Source organism: Melanotaenia boesemani, chromosome 6 (assembly GCF_017639745.1).
Source record: "Melanotaenia boesemani isolate fMelBoe1 chromosome 6, fMelBoe1.pri, whole genome shotgun sequence".
NCBI classification, from domain to species: Eukaryota; Metazoa; Chordata; class Actinopteri; order Atheriniformes; family Melanotaeniidae; genus Melanotaenia; species Melanotaenia boesemani.
In genome coordinates, this window is record NC_055687.1 from 38,220,503 (window position 1) to 38,238,212 (window position 17,710).

General features: G+C 50.2%; 1 protein-coding gene across 1 annotated transcript in view; it reads left to right on the forward strand.

Moving 5' to 3' along the window:
• The first annotated feature begins 1,038 nt into the window (after nt 1–1,038).
• LOC121641835 (aldehyde dehydrogenase, mitochondrial-like) overlaps nt 1,039–17,710 on the forward strand; it is a 66,502-nt gene continuing 49,830 nt past the window's right edge. Inside the window, exon 1 of the mRNA XM_041988171.1 lies at nt 1,039–1,217. Coding sequence (XP_041844105.1) covers nt 1,095–1,217 — 123 coding nt within the window. The 5' untranslated portion in view covers nt 1,039–1,094. The remainder of the gene's footprint in view (nt 1,218–17,710) is intronic.

Sequence of the window (17,710 nt, forward strand, 5' to 3'; positions counted from 1 at the left end):
GCAGTCCAAAAAGATTTGGATATGGAACCATCATAAATTATCAAGCCGCCAGCAACAGCTGTTTTCTAATGAGTGATGAATATAATAATTCAGGCTTATTTATGCACGATTCCTTTATGTATTGAAGCTAAGCAACTGTACTATTACCATAGTACTTGGTCAATGTCTTTTGGATAATTGACCATTTTCATTGAAAATTCAAAATGGCCGGACTGGTTAGATATGGATAAACTGTCAAATTATACATTTTTTATGCAGAATTTGAATGAGAAACTTTAGAATTTCTAAGAAGCTTCTTCCATCTCACAAGACTTAAAGTTTTTATTAAGTGTCCAGTGTCTTATCACAGGGAAGACTATTCACACTCACCTTTACAGAAACAGGGCTGTTTTACTCTTTTGCATGCTCTTCTTAAATTAGTCTTTTCTATATACTTTGAATATTTATGACATTCAGTGTGGACGGCAAAGTAAGAATTTCACTGTACAGGGAAACCTGTTTCCTTACTGTGCATGTGACAAACGCTTTGAATCTTGAATCTAACTAACTTTTTTTCACTTGCAATGCCCAACAAGGCCCTTACCAGTTCATAACTGGACTGGCCTGCATCTGGTAGGCATGTCCAAAAGGGTTCATAGTCTCCTCAGATCCCTTTGACCAGCCCCATTTGGCTGGTGAAGGTAGTTCTGGTGTTGACACCAGCACTTGACCCCACACAAGACCTCCATGGTATACTGCTCTTGACATGCTCTTCTAGGGCAGCTTGGTTGGAGGGAAGTCCCAGGATTGAGATGCTTCTGAGACTAAAAGTCGAGGTCTAATGGCTACAGAAGTCACACTGTAAGAACGAGAAGACGTGTTCCTACTTTTTCACGGTAAAATTACATTTGTAGTCCAACAACTGTAATCAGTGTTGAAGCAGGGCGGACGGAGCTACAGAAACGGCTCTTTACAGGTTGCAGTACCACAATGCAGCCACATGGGGGCAGTAATAAACCAAACCTGTTGTGAGATTAAAGCAGTGGAAGAAGAAATAGTAGCCGTCCTCGCTCAGTGTTGTTTTTCTCCAGTTGTCTCCGTCTCGTGCCAGAACGATGAACCTGCTCCGCACCGTGGCTTCTCGGGCTCTCCCCCGCCTCAGTGGACCGTCGGTCCGCCACTTCTCAGCGGCCGCAGTTCCAGTACCGAACACTCAGCCGGAGGTCCACTACAACAAGGTACCGTCAGAACCGGCTGCTGGCCCATTTAAGGATTATGGAGCAGGTCTGGTGCGGAAAAGTTTGTGTGCATGTGTGAGGGCTGGTTTGACAGTGTGCGGTTCTGCAGATCTGACAACTTTTCTGCTGCATAACATTTCCGGTTCTGGAAAGACCCGGATTACATAAGAGCCGAGGTCCGGGCTTCGGATTCGATAAGTGGTCTGACGCAGCCAGGGTCCGGTAACGGAGCCCGAACAGTTCCGCTAAAATCCCGGAAAATATGATTGCGCAACTTTTTATTTGAACTTTCTGGTTGACTTTTAACTTTGAAGCAGTTGGTCTACTGGGAGCAAAGTGCGTCCATGTCCCAGCTTACCTGCAGCGAGCAAGGCGCGTTTTAAAATGATCAGGTAGATCAATAAATAAAATAATAAGTCGTGGACATCAGTGGAGCTGAAACCTTGTTTGTGAATCAACACATAAATCTCAAACTGGAAGCAACAAGTCTGAACGTGTAAAAGCTGAGTTTGTTAATGTAGACTTACTGTTCCTTCCATTTCCGTTTTATACCGAGAAAAAAAAAGAAAGACCAGATTCAAACTGCGTCAACAGGCTGCGCGCTCCCGCTGATTCTGGCAGGTAGACCAGGATCAGATGGATCAGGATCAGGTAGACCAGGATCAGATAGATCAGGTTCAGATGGATCAGGATCAGGTGGATCAGGATCAGATGGACCAGGTTCAGGTGGACCAGGATCAGATGGATCAGGTTGAGATGGACCAGGTTCACATGGATCAGGATCAGGTGGACCAAGTTGAGATGGACCAGGTTCAGGTGGACCACGTTCAGATGGCTCAGGATCAGGTGGATCCTGGTTTAGGTGGATCAGGTTCAGATGGTTCAGGATCAGGTGGACCAGGTTGAGATGGATCAGGTTCACATGGAACAGGATCAGGTGGACCAGGTACAGATGGATCAGGATCAGGTGGATCAGGTTTAGGTGGACCAGGTTCAGATGGATCAGGTTCAGATGGACCAGGTTCAGATAGACCAGGATCAGGTGGACCAGGTTCAGATGGACCAGGATCAGGTGGATCAGGTTCAGATGGATCAGGTTTAGTTGGTCCAGGTTTAGTTGGACCGGGTTCAGGTGGATCAGGTTCAGATGGACCAGGTTCACATGGATCAGGATCAGGTGGACCAGGTTCAGATGGCTCAGGATCAGGTGGATCAGGTTTAGGTGGACCAGGTTCAGATGGATCAGGATAAGGTGGATCAGGTTCAGATGGCCCAGGTTCAGATGGATCAGGATCAGGTGGACCAGGTTGAGATGGATCAGGATCAGATGTATCCTGGTTTAGGTGGATCAGGTTCAGATGGTTCAGGATCAGATGTATCCTGGTTTAGGTGGATCAGGTTCAGATGGTTCAGGATCAGGTGGACCAGGTTGAGATGGATCAGGTTGAGATGGACCAGGTTCACATGGATCAGGATCAGGTGGACCACGTTCAGATGGCTCAGGATCAGCTGGATCAGGTTCAGGTGGACCAGGTTCAGATGGATCAGGATCAGGTGGATCAGGTTTAGGTGGACCAGGTTCAGATGGATCAGGATCAGGTGGATCCTGGTTTAGGTGGATCAGGTTCAAATGGACCAGGTTCAGATGGACCAGCTGCACATGAATCAGGTTCAGGTGGACCAGGTTAAGATGGACCAGGATCAGGTGGATCAGGATCAGATGGACCAGGTTCAGATGGATCAGGATCGGGTGGACCAGGTTCAGGTGGACCAGGTTCAGATGGATCAGGATCAGGTTCACATGGATCAGGTTTAGGTGGACAAGGTTCAGATGGATCAGGATCAGGTGGATCAGGTTCACATGGATCAGCTTTAGGTGGACCAGGTTCAGATGGATCTGGATGAGGTGGATCAGGTTCAGATGGTTCAGGATCAGATTGACCATGTTCAAATGGACCAGGTTCAGATGGACCAGGTTCACATGGATCAGGTTCAGGTGGACCAGGTTAAGATGGACCAGGATCAGATGGACCAGGATCAGATGGATCAGGATCACATGAATCAGGATCAGATGGACCAGGTTCAGGTGGACCAGGATCAGATGGACCAGGATCAGGTGGATCAGGACCAGGTGGACCAGGTTGAGATGGATCAGGATCAGATGGACCAGGATCAGGTGGATCAGGACCAGGTGGACCAGGTTCAGATGGACCAGGTTCAGATGGATCAGGATCAAGTGGATCAGGTTTAGGTGGACCAGGTTTAAGTGGATCAGGTTCACATGAATCAGGATCAGATGGACCAGATTCAGATGGACTAGGATCAGATGAATCAGCTTGAGATGGATCAGGTTCACATGCATCAGGATCAGGTGGACCAGGTTCAGGTGGACCAGGTTCAGATGGACCATGTTCAGATGGATCAGGATCAAGTGGATCAGGTTTAGGTGGACCAGGTTCAGGTGGATCAGGTTCACATGAATCAGGATCAGCTGGACCAGGTTCAGATGGATCAGGATCAGATGGACCAGGATCAGGTGGATCAGGACCAGGTGGACCAGGTTGAGATGGATCAGGATCAGGTGGATCAGGACCAGGTGGACCAGGTTGAGATGGATCAGGTTGAGATGGATCAGGATCAGATGGTCCAGGATCAGGTGGACCAGGTTCAGATGGACCAGGTTCAGATGGATCAGGATCAAGTGGATCAGGTTTAGGTGGACCAGGTTCAGGTGGATCAGGTTCACATGAATCAGGATCAGCTGGACCAGGTTCAGATGGATCAGGATCAGATGGACCAGGATCAGGTGGATCAGGACCAGGTGGACCAGGTTGAGATGGATCAGGATCAGATGGACCAGGATCAGGTGGATCAGGACCAGGTGGACCAGGTTCAGATGGACCAGGTTCAGATGGATCAGGATCAAGTGGATCAGGTTTAGGTGGACCAGGTTTAAGTGGATCAGGTTCACATGAATCAGGATCAGATGGACCAGATTCAGATGGACTAGGATCAGATGAATCAGCTTGAGATGGATCAGGTTCACATGCATCAGGATCAGGTGGACCAGGTTCAGGTGGACCAGGATCAGGTGGATCAGCATCAGATAGACCAGGATCAGGTGGATCAGGTTTGGTTTGACCAGGTTGAGGTGGATCAGATTCAGATGAATCAGGATCAGATGGATCAGGTTCAGATGGACCAGGATCAGGTGGATCAGGACAAGGTTGAGATGGATCAGGTTGAGATGGACCAGGTTGAGATGGACCAGGTTCACATGGATAAGGTTCAGATGGCTCAGGATCAGGTGGATCAGGTTCACATGGATCAGGTTTAGGTGGACAAGGTTCAGATGGATCAGGATCAGGTGGATCAGGATCAGGTGGATCAGGTTTAGGTGGACCAGGTTCAGATGGATCAGGATCAGGTTCAGATGGTTCAGGATCAGATTGACCATGTTCAAATCGATCAGGTTCAGATGGTCCAGGTTCGCATGGATCAGGTTCAGATGGACCAGGTTAAGTTGGACCAGGATCAGATGGACCAGGTTGAGATGGATCAGGATCAGGTGGATCAGGATCAGATGGCCCAGGATCAGGTGGACCAGGTTCAGGTGGACCAGGTTCAGGTGGACCAGGTTCAGGTGGACCAGGATCAGATGGATCAGGATCAGGTGGATCAGGATCAGATTGATCAGGATCAGATGGATCAGCTTGAGGTGGACCAGGTTCACATGGATCAGGATCAGATGGACCAGGTTGAGATTGACGAGGTTAAGGTGGACCAGGTTCAGATGGATCAGGATCGGTTGGACCAGTTTCAGACGGATCAGGATCGGGTGGATCAGGTTCACATGGACCAGGTTCACAGGGATCAGGTTCACATGGATCAGGATCAGATGGACCAGGTTCAAATGAACCAGGTTCGGATGGATCAGGATCAGGTGGATCAGGTTCAGATTGACCAGGTACAGATGGACCAGATTCAGGTGGATCAGGTTCAGATGGATCAGGATCAGGTGGATCATGTTCACATGAACTAGGATCAGGTGGACCAGGTTCAGATGGAGCAGGATCACATGGATCAGGTTCACATGGATCAGGTTCAGATGGACCAGGTTCAGATGGATCAGGTTCAGATTGACGAGGTTAACTTGGACCAGGTTCAGATGGATCAGGATGCGGTGGACCAGGTTCAGATGGATCAGGATCAGATGGATCGGGTTCAGGTGGCTCAGGTTCACATGGACTAGGTTCACGGGGATCAGGTTTACATGGATCAGGTTTAGATGGACCAGGATCAGGTGGACCAGGATCAGGTGGACCAGGTTCAGATGGACCAGGTTCAGATGGATCAGGATCAGGTGGATCAGGTTCAGATTGACGAGGTTAAGGTGGACCAGGATCAGATGGAGCAGGATCGGGTGGATCAGGTTCAAGTGGCTCAGGTTCACATGGACCAGGTTCAAATGGACGAGGATCAAATGGACCAGGTTCAGATGGATCAGGTTCACATGGATCAGAATCAGGTGGACCAGGTTCAGATGGATCAGGTTCAGTTAGACCAGGATCAGATAGATCAGGTTTAGGTGGATCAGGTTCAGATGGACCAGGTTCAGATGGATCAGGATCAGGTGGACCAGGTTCAGATGGATCAGGATCAGGTGGATCAGGTTTAGGTGGACCAGGTTCAGATGGATCAGGTTCAGATGGACCAGGTTCAGATAGACCAGGATCAGGTGGATCAGGTTCAGGTGGACCAGGTTCAGATTGACCAGGATCAGGTTTATCAGGTTCAGATGCATCAGGTTTAGTTGGTCCAGGTTTAGTTGGACCGGGTTCAGGTGGATCAGGTTCAGGTGGATCAGGTTCACATGAATCAGGATGACATGGATCAGGATCAGCTGGACCAGATTCAGGTGGACCAGGTTCAGATGGATCAGGATCAGATGGACCTGGATCAGGTGGATCAGGACCAGGTGGACCAGGTTGAGATGGACCAGGTTCACATGGATCAGGATCAGGTGGATCAGGTTTAGGTGGACCAGGTTTAGATGGACCAGGTTTAGATGGACCAGGTTCAGATGGATCAGGATAAGGTGGATCAGGTTCAGATGGCCCAGGTTCAGATGGATCAGGATCAGGTGGATCCTGGTTTAGGTGGATCAGGTTCAGATGGTTCAGGATCAGATGTATCCTGGTTTAGGTGGATCAGGTTCAGATGGTTCAGGATCAGGTGGACCAGGTTGAGATGGATCAGGTTGAGATGGACCAGGATCAGGTGGACCAAGTTGAGATGGACCAGGTTCAGGTGGACCACGTTCAGATGGCTCAGGATCAGCTGGATCAGGTTCAGGTGGACCAGGTTCAGGTGGATCAGGATCAGGTGGATCAGGTTTAGGTGGACCAGGTTCAGATGGATCAGGATCAGGTGGATCCTGGTTTAGGTGGATCAGGTTCAGATGGTTCAGGATCAGATTGACCATGTTCAAATGGACCAGGTTCAGATGGACCAGGTGCACATGAATCAGGTTCAGGTGGACCAGGTTAAGATGGACCAGGATCAGGTGGATCAGGATCAGATGGACCAGGTTCAGATGGATCAGGATCGGGTGGACCAGGATCAGGTGGACCAGGTTCAGATGGATCAGGATCAGGTGGATCAGGTTCACATGGATCAGCTTTAGGTGGACCAGGTTCAGATGGATCTGGATGAGGTGGATCAGGTTCAGATGGTTCAGGATCAGATTGACCATGTTCAAATGGACCAGGTTCACATGGATCAGGTTCAGGTGGACCAGGTTCAGATGGACCAGGATCAGATGGACCAGGATCAGATGGACCAGGATCAGATGAATCAGGATCAGATGGACCAGGTTCAAATGAACCAGGTTCGGATGGATCAGGATCAGGTGGATCAGGTTCAGATTGACCAGGTACAGATGGACCAGATTCAGGTGGATCAGGTTCAGATGGATCAGGATCAGGTGGATCATGTTCACATGAACTAGGATCAGGTGGACCAGGTTCAGATGGAGCAGGATCACATGGATCAGGTTCACATGGATCAGGTTCAGATGGACCAGGTTCAGATGGATCAGGTTCAGATTGACGAGGTTAACTTGGACCAGGTTCAGATGGATCAGGATGCGGTGGACCAGGTTCAGATGGATCAGGATCAGATGGATCGGGTTCAGGTGGCTCAGGTTCACATGGACTAGGTTCACGGGGATCAGGTTTACATGGATCAGGTTTAGATGGACCAGGATCAGGTGGACCAGGATCAGGTGGACCAGGTTCAGATGGACCAGGTTCAGATGGATCAGGATCAGGTGGATCAGGTTCAGATTGACGAGGTTAAGGTGGACCAGGATCAGATGGAGCAGGATCGGGTGGATCAGGTTCAAGTGGCTCAGGTTCACATGGACCAGGTTCAAATGGACGAGGATCAAATGGACCAGGTTCAGATGGATCAGGTTCACATGGATCAGAATCAGGTGGACCAGGTTCAGATGGATCAGGTTCAGTTAGACCAGGATCAGATAGATCAGGTTTAGGTGGATCAGGTTCAGATGGACCAGGTTCAGATGGATCAGGATCAGGTGGACCAGGTTCAGATGGATCAGGATCAGGTGGATCAGGTTTAGGTGGACCAGGTTCAGATGGATCAGGTTCAGATGGACCAGGTTCAGATAGACCAGGATCAGGTGGATCAGGTTCAGGTGGACCAGGTTCAGATTGACCAGGATCAGGTTTATCAGGTTCAGATGCATCAGGTTTAGTTGGTCCAGGTTTAGTTGGACCGGGTTCAGGTGGATCAGGTTCAGGTGGATCAGGTTCACATGAATCAGGATGACATGGATCAGGATCAGCTGGACCAGATTCAGGTGGACCAGGTTCAGATGGATCAGGATCAGATGGACCTGGATCAGGTGGATCAGGACCAGGTGGACCAGGTTGAGATGGACCAGGTTCACATGGATCAGGATCAGGTGGATCAGGTTTAGGTGGACCAGGTTTAGATGGACCAGGTTCAGATGGATCAGGATAAGGTGGATCAGGTTCAGATGGCCCAGGTTCAGATGGATCAGGATCAGGTGGATCCTGGTTTAGGTGGATCAGGTTCAGATGGTTCAGGATCAGATGTATCCTGGTTTAGGTGGATCAGGTTCAGATGGTTCAGGATCAGGTGGACCAGGTTGAGATGGATCAGGTTGAGATGGACCAGGATCAGGTGGACCAAGTTGAGATGGACCAGGTTCAGGTGGACCACGTTCAGATGGCTCAGGATCAGCTGGATCAGGTTCAGGTGGACCAGGTTCAGGTGGATCAGGATCAGGTGGATCAGGTTTAGGTGGACCAGGTTCAGATGGATCAGGATCAGGTGGATCCTGGTTTAGGTGGATCAGGTTCAGATGGTTCAGGATCAGATTGACCATGTTCAAATGGACCAGGTTCAGATGGACCAGGTGCACATGAATCAGGTTCAGGTGGACCAGGTTAAGATGGACCAGGATCAGGTGGATCAGGATCAGATGGACCAGGTTCAGATGGATCAGGATCGGGTGGACCAGGATCAGGTGGACCAGGTTCAGATGGATCAGGATCAGGTGGATCAGGTTCACATGGATCAGCTTTAGGTGGACCAGGTTCAGATGGATCTGGATGAGGTGGATCAGGTTCAGATGGTTCAGGATCAGATTGACCATGTTCAAATGGACCAGGTTCACATGGATCAGGTTCAGGTGGACCAGGTTCAGATGGACCAGGATCAGATGGACCAGGATCAGATGGACCAGGATCACATGAATCAGGATCAGATGGACCAGGTTCAAATGAACCAGGTTCGGATGGATCAGGATCAGGTGGATCAGGTTCAGATTGACCAGGTACAGATGGACCAGATTCAGGTGGATCAGGTTCAGATGGATCAGGATCAGGTGGATCATGTTCACATGAACTAGGATCAGGTGGACCAGGTTCAGATGGAGCAGGATCACATGGATCAGGTTCACATGGATCAGGTTCAGATGGACCAGGTTCAGATGGATCAGGTTCAGATTGACGAGGTTAACTTGGACCAGGTTCAGATGGATCAGGATGCGGTGGACCAGGTTCAGATGGATCAGGATCAGATGGATCGGGTTCAGGTGGCTCAGGTTCACATGGACTAGGTTCACGGGGATCAGGTTTACATGGATCAGGTTTAGATGGACCAGGATCAGGTGGACCAGGATCAGGTGGACCAGGTTCAGATGGACCAGGTTCAGATGGATCAGGATCAGGTGGATCAGGTTCAGATTGACGAGGTTAAGGTGGACCAGGATCAGATGGAGCAGGATCGGGTGGATCAGGTTCAAGTGGCTCAGGTTCACATGGACCAGGTTCAAATGGACGAGGATCAAATGGACCAGGTTCAGATGGATCAGGTTCACATGGATCAGAATCAGGTGGACCAGGTTCAGATGGATCAGGTTCAGTTAGACCAGGATCAGATAGATCAGGTTTAGGTGGATCAGGTTCAGATGGACCAGGTTCAGTTGGATCAGGATCAGGTGGACCAGGTTCAGATGGATCAGGATCAGGTGGATCAGGTTTAGGTGGACCAGGTTCAGATGGATCAGGTTCAGATGGACCAGGTTCAGATAGACCAGGATCAGGTGGATCAGGTTCAGGTGGACCAGGTTCAGATTGACCAGGATCAGGTTGATCAGGTTCAGATGCATCAGGTTTAGTTGGTCCAGGTTTAGTTGGACCGGGTTCAGGTGGATCAGGTTCAGGTGGATCAGGTTCACATGAATCAGGATGACATGGATCAGGATCAGCTGGACCAGATTCAGGTGGACCAGGTTCAGATGGATCAGGATCAGATGGACCTGGATCAGGTGGATCAGGACCAGGTGGACCAGGTTGAGATGGACCAGGTTCACATGGATCAGGATCAGGTGGATCAGGTTTAGGTGGACCAGGTTTAGATGGACCAGGTTCAGATGGATCAGGATAAGGTGGGTCAGGTTCAGATGGCCCAGGTTCAGATGGATCAGGATCAGGTGGATCCTGGTTTAGGTGGATCAGGTTCAGATGGTTCAGGATCAGATGTATCCTGGTTTAGGTGGATCAGGTTCAGATGGTTCAGGATCAGGTGGACCAGGTTGAGATGGATCAGGTTGAGATGGACCAGGATCAGGTGGACCAAGTTGAGATGGACCAGGTTCAGGTGGACCACGTTCAGATGGCTCAGGATCAGATGGATCAGGTTCAGGTGGACCAGGTTCAGGTGGATCAGGATCAGGTGGATCAGGTTTAGGTGGACCAGGTTCAGATGGATCAGGATCAGGTGGATCCTGGTTTAGGTGGATCAGGTTCAGATGGTTCAGGATCAGATTGACCATGTTCAAATGGACCAGGTTCAGATGGACCAGGTGCACATGAATCAGGTTCAGGTGGACCAGGTTAAGATGGACCAGGATCAGGTGGATCAGGATCAGATGGACCAGGTTCAGATGGATCAGGATCGGGTGGACCAGGATCAGGTGGACCAGGTTCAGATGGATCAGGATCAGGTGGATCAGGTTCACATGGATCAGCTTTAGGTGGACCAGGTTCAGATGGATCTGGATGAGGTGGATCAGGTTCAGATGGTTCAGGATCAGATTGACCATGTTCAAATGGACCAGGTTCACATGGATCAGGTTCAGGTGGACCAGGTTCAGATGGACCAGGATCAGATGGATCAGGTTCAGATGGACCAGGTTCAGATAGACCAGGATCAGGTGGATCAGGTTCAGGTGGACCAGGTTCAGATTGACCAGGATCAGGTTTATCAGGTTCAGATGCATCAGGTTTAGTTGGTCCAGGTTTAGTTGGACCGGGTTCAGGTGGATCAGGTTCAGGTGGATCAGGTTCACATGAATCAGGATGACATGGATCAGGATCAGCTGGACCAGATTCAGGTGGACCAGGTTCAGATGGATCAGGATCAGATGGACCTGGATCAGGTGGATCAGGACCAGGTGGACCAGGTTGAGATGGACCAGGTTCACATGGATCAGGATCAGGTGGATCAGGTTTAGGTGGACCAGGTTTAGATGGACCAGGTTCAGATGGATCAGGATAAGGTGGGTCAGGTTCAGATGGCCCAGGTTCAGATGGATCAGGATCAGGTGGATCCTGGTTTAGGTGGATCAGGTTCAGATGGTTCAGGATCAGATGTATCCTGGTTTAGGTGGATCAGGTTCAGATGGTTCAGGATCAGGTGGACCAGGTTGAGATGGATCAGGTTGAGATGGACCAGGATCAGGTGGACCAAGTTGAGATGGACCAGGTTCAGGTGGACCACGTTCAGATGGCTCAGGATCAGCTGGATCAGGTTCAGGTGGACCAGGTTCAGGTGGATCAGGATCAGGTGGATCAGGTTTAGGTGGACCAGGTTCAGATGGATCAGGATCAGGTGGATCCTGGTTTAGGTGGATCAGGTTCAGATGGTTCAGGATCAGATTGACCATGTTCAAATGGACCAGGTTCAGATGGACCAGGTGCACATGAATCAGGTTCAGGTGGACCAGGTTAAGATGGACCAGGATCAGGTGGATCAGGATCAGATGGACCAGGTTCAGATGGATCAGGATCGGGTGGACCAGGATCAGGTGGACCAGGTTCAGATGGATCAGGATCAGGTGGATCAGGTTCACATGGATCAGCTTTAGGTGGACCAGGTTCAGATGGATCTGGATGAGGTGGATCAGGTTCAGATGGTTCAGGATCAGATTGACCATGTTCAAATGGACCAGGTTCACATGGATCAGGTTCAGGTGGACCAGGTTCAGATGGACCAGGATCAGATGGACCAGGATCAGATGGACCAGGATCACATGAATCAGGATCAGATGGACCAGGTTCAGGTGGACCAGGATCAGATGGATCAGGATCAGGAGGACCAGGTTCAGATGGATCAGGATCAGGTGGATCAGGTTCAGGTGGCCCAGGTTCAGATGGACCAGGATCAGGTGGATCAGGTTCAGATGGATCAGGTTTAGTTGGTCCAGGTTCAGTTGGACCGGGTTCAGGTGGATCAGGTTCAGGTGGATCAGGTTCACATGAGTCAGGATCACATGGATCAGGATCAGCTGGACCAGGTTCAGATGGATCAGGATCAGATGGACCAGGAACAGGTGGATCAGAACCAGGTGGACCAGGTTGAGATGGATCAGGTTGAGATGGACCAGGATCAGGTGGACCAGGTTCAGATGGACCAGGTTCAGATGGATCAGGATCAAGTGGATCAGGTTTAGGTGGACCAGGTTCAGGTGGATCAGGTTCACATGAATCAGGATCAGCTGGACCAAGTTCAGATGGATCAGGACCAGGTGGACCACGTTGAGATGGATCAGGATCAGATGGACCAGGTTCAGGTGGATCAGGTTCAGGTGGATCAGGTTCACATGAGTCAGGATCACATGGATCAGGATCAGCTGGACCAGGTTCAGATGGATCAGGATCAGATGGACCAGGATCAGGTGGATCAGAACCAGGTGGACCAGGTTGAGATGGATCAGGTTGAGATGGATCAGGATCAGATGGACCAGGATCAGGTGGACCAGGTTCAGATGGACCAGGTTCAGATGGACCAGGATCAAGTGGATCAGGTTTAGGTGGACCAGGTTCAGGTGGATCAGGTTCACATGAATCAGGATCAGCTGGACCAGGTTCAGATGGATCAGGATCAGATGGACCAGGATCAGGTGGATCAGGACCAGGTGGACCAGGTTCAGATGGATCAGGATCAAGTGGATCAGGTTTAGGTGGACCAGGTTTAAGTGGATCAGGTTCACATGAATCAGGATCAGATGGACCAGATTCAGATGGACTAGGATCAGATGAATCAGCTTGAGATGGATCAGGTTCACATGGATCAGGATCAGGTGGACCAGGTTCAGGTGGACCAGGTTCAGATGGACCAGGATCAGGTGGATCAGGATCAGATGGACCAGGATCAGGTGGATCAGCATCAGATAGACCAGGGTCAGGTGGATCAGGTTTGGTTTGACCAGGTTGAGGTGGATCAGATTCAGATGAATCAAGATCAGATGGATCAGGTTCAGGTGGACCAGGTTCAGATGGACCAGGATCAGGTGGATCAGGACAAGGTTGAGATGGATCAGGTTGAGATGGACCAGGTTCACATGGATCAGGTTCAGATGGCTCAGGATCAGGTGGATCAGGTTCACATGGATCAGGTTTAGGTGGACAAGGTTCAGATGGATCAGGATCAGGTGGATCAGGTTTAGGTGGATCAGGATCGGTTGGACCAGTTTCAGAAGGATCAGGATCGGGTGGATCAGGTTCAGGTGGCACAGGTTCACATGGACCAGGTTCACAGGGATCAGGTTCACATGGATCAGGATCAGATGGACCAGGTTCCAATGGACCAGGTTCGGATGGATCAGGATCAGGTGGATCAGGTTCAGATTGACCAGGTACAGATGGACCAGATTCAGGTGGATCAGGTTCAGATGGATCAGGATCAGGTGGATCAGGTTCAGGTGGATCATGTTCACATGAACTGGGATCAGGTGGACCAGGTTCAGATGGATCAGGTTCAGATGGAGCAGGATCACATGGATCAGGTTCACATGGATCAGGTTCAGATGGACCAGGTTCAGATGGATCAGGTTCAGATTGACGAGGTTAACTTGGACCAGGTTCAGATGGATCAGGATGCGGTGGACCAGGTTCAGATGGATCAGGATCAGATGGATCGGGTTCAGGTGGCTCAGGTTCACATGGACCAGGTTCACGGGGATCAGGTTTACATGGATCAGGTTTAGATGGACCAGGATCAGGTGGACCAGGTTCAGATGGACCAGGTTCAGATGGATCAGGATCAGGTGGATCAGGTTCAGATTGACGAGGTTAAGGTGGACCAGGATCAGATGGAGCAGGATCGGGTGGATCAGGTTCAGGTGGCTCAGGTTCACATGGACCAGGTTCAAATGGACGAGGATCAAATGGACCAGGTTCAGATGGACCAGGTTCACATGGATCAGAATCAGGTGGACCAGGTTCAGATGGATCAGGTTCAGTTAGACCAGGATGAGATAGATCAGGTTTAGGTGGATCAGGTTCAGATGGACCAGGTTCAGATGGATCATGATCAGGTGGATCAGGTCCAGATGGACTAAGTTGAGATGGACCAGGTTCACATGGATCAGGATCAGGTGGACAAGGTTCAGATGGATCAGGATCAGGTGGATCAGGATCAGATGGACCAGATTCAGGTGGATCAGGATCAGGTGGACCAGATTCAGGTGGATCAGGATCAGGTGGACCAGGTTCAGGTGGATCAGGATTAGGTGGACCAAGTTCAGATGGATCAGGATCGGGTGGATCAGGTTCAGGTGGCTCAGGTTCACATGGACCAGGTTGACAGGGATCAGGTTCACATGGATCAGGATCAGATGGACCAGGTTCAGGTGGACCAGGCTCAGATGGATCAGGTTCAGGTGGCTCAGGTTCACATGGACCAGGTTGACAGGGATCAGGTTGACATGGATCAGGTTCAGATGGACCAGAGTCAGGTGGACAAGGTTCAGATGGATCAGGATCAGGTGGATCAGGTTCAGGTGGATCAGGTTCACATGAATCAGGAACAGATGGACCAGATTAAGGTGGAGCAGGTTCAGATGGATCAGGTTCACATGGATCAGGTTCAGATGGACCAGGTTGAGATTGACGAGGTTAAGGTGGACCAGGTTCAGATGGATCAGGATCGTGTGGACCAGGTTCAGATGGATCAGGTTCAGGTGGCTCAGGTTCACATGGACCAGGTTCACGGGGATCAGGTTCACATGGATCAGGTTTAGATGGACCAGGATCAGATGGATCAGGTTCAGGTGGGCCAGGTTCAGATGGATCAGGTTCACATGGATCAGGTTCAGATGGACCAGGTTGAGATTGACGAGGTTAAGGTGGACCAGGTTCAGATGGATCAGGATCGTGTGGACCAGGTTCAGATGGATCAGGATCAGATGGATCAGGTTCAGGTGGCTCAGGTTCACATGGACCAGGTTCACGGGGATCAGGTTCACATGGATCAGGTTCAGGTGGGCCAGGTTCAGATGGATCAGGTTAAGGTGGAAAAGGGTCAGACTGACGAGGTTAAGGTGGACCAGAATCAGATAGATCAGGATCGGGTGGATCAGGTTCAGGTGGCTCAGGTTCACATGGACCAGGTTTAGATGGACGAGGATCAGATGGACCAGGTTCAGATGGATCATGTTCACATGGATCAGAATCAGGTGGACCAGGTTCAGATGGATCAGGTTCAGATGGATCAGGTTTACGTGGACCAGGTTCAGATGGATCAGGATCAGATGGATCAGGATCAGATGGACCAGGTTCAGGTGTACCAGGTTCAGATGGATCAGGATCAGGTGGATCAGGTTCAGATGGACCAGGTTGAGATGGACCAGGTTCACATGGATCAGGATCAGGTGGACCAGGTTCAGATGGATCAGGATCAGGTGGATCAGGATCAGATGGACCAGATTCAGGTGGACCAGGTTCAGGTGGATCAGGATTAGGTGGACCAGGTTCAGGTGGATCAGGATTAGGTGGACCAAGTTCAGATGGATCAGGATCAGGTGTATCAGGTTCAGATGGACCAGGATCAGGTGGACCAGGTTCAGGTGGATCGGGATCAGGTGAATCAGGTTCACATGGACCAGGATCAGGTGGATTATGTTCAGGTGGATCAGGATCAGGTGGCTCAGGTTCACATGGATCAGGTTCACATGGATCAGGATCAGGTGGACCAGGTTCAGATGGACCAGGTTCAGGTGGACCATGTTCAGGTGGACCAGGTTCAGATGGACCAGGTTCATATGAACCAGGATCAGGTGGATCAGGATCAGGTGGATCAGGATCAGATGGATCAGGAGGTTCAGGTGGATCAGGATCAGATAGAGCAGGATCAGGTGGATCAGGTTCAAATGGACCAGGTTGAGATTGACCAGGATGAGGTCGATCAGGTTCAGATGGATCTGGATCAGATGGTTCAGGTTAAGATGGACCAAGTTCACATGGCTCAGGATCAGGTGGACCAGATTCAGATGGCCCAGGTTCAGGTGGACCAGGTTCAGGTGGACCAGGTTCAGGTGGACCAGGTTCAGATGGCCCAGGTTCAGGTGGACCAGGTTCAGATGGATCAGGTTCAGGTGGACCAGGTTCAGATGGATCAGGTTAACATGGACCAGGTTCAGATGGACGAGGTTCACATGGATCAGGATCAGATGGACCAGGTTCACATGGATCAGGATCAGGTGGATCAGGTTTAGGTGGATCAGGATCAGATGGACCAGGATCAGGTGGATCAGGATCAGTTGGATCAGGATCAGATAGACCAGGATCAGGTGGATCAGGTTTAGTTTGACCAGGTTGAGGTGGATCAGATTCAGATGAATCAGGATCAGATGGATCAGGTTCAGATGGACCAGGTTCAGATGGATCAGGATCAGGTGGACCAGGTTAACATGGATCAGGATCAGATGGATCAGGTTTAGACGGATCAAGTTAAGTTGGACCATGTTCAGATGGACTGCTGAGAGTTTCACCTGCACAATAAAGTCCGCCTGGGGAAAAATATGGTGTCAGACGTCAACAGTCTGAAATTACTTCACATTAAACTTACAAAATAAAGTGTGAGATTTGTAAAGTGAGGGGGCGTGTCCAGATCACGTGGGCTGACAACAGGGGTGCCTCAGGGCTCTGTGCTTAGCCCTCTTCTCTTTTCACACCTCCTTACTCGGTGCATCATTAGCTCTCATGGTTTCTCCTACCACTGCTATGCAGATGACACTCAGCTTTTCCTTTCTTTTCCACCTGACAACACAACGTCTCAATGTGAATATCAGCATGCTGCTGATATCTCTGCATGGATGAAGGATCGCCACCTTCAGCTAAATCTGTCCAAGACCGAGCTTATTGTCTTTCCAGCCAATCCTTCCTTACCGCCACAGATAAGCGTGCAGCTTGACTCTATCACACTTGTGCCTACATCTTCTACCAGGAATCTTGGTGTCATGGTAGACAACCAGCTGACCTTTAAGGACCATGTTGCCTTGGTTGCTCGATCTTGCCGATTTGCTCTCTACAACATCAGGAGGATCAGACCCTACCTGACTGAACACACGGCCCAGCTCCTGGTCCAGGCTCTGGTCATTTCACGCATTGACTACTGCAACTCCTTACTGGCTGGCCTGCCTGCATGCTCAGTTAAACCTCTGCAGATGATCCAGAATGCAGCAGCACGTCTGGTCTTCAACCAGCCCAAAAGAGCTCATGTCACTCCGCTGCTAATCGCTCTCCACTGGCTTCCGGTTGCAGCGCATCAGATTCAAAGCTCTGCTTCTGGTTTACAAAACAATAACCCAAACGGCTCTGGTCTACCTCCACTCCTTAATCCAGAGCTACACTCCCTCTCCACAGTTATGCTCT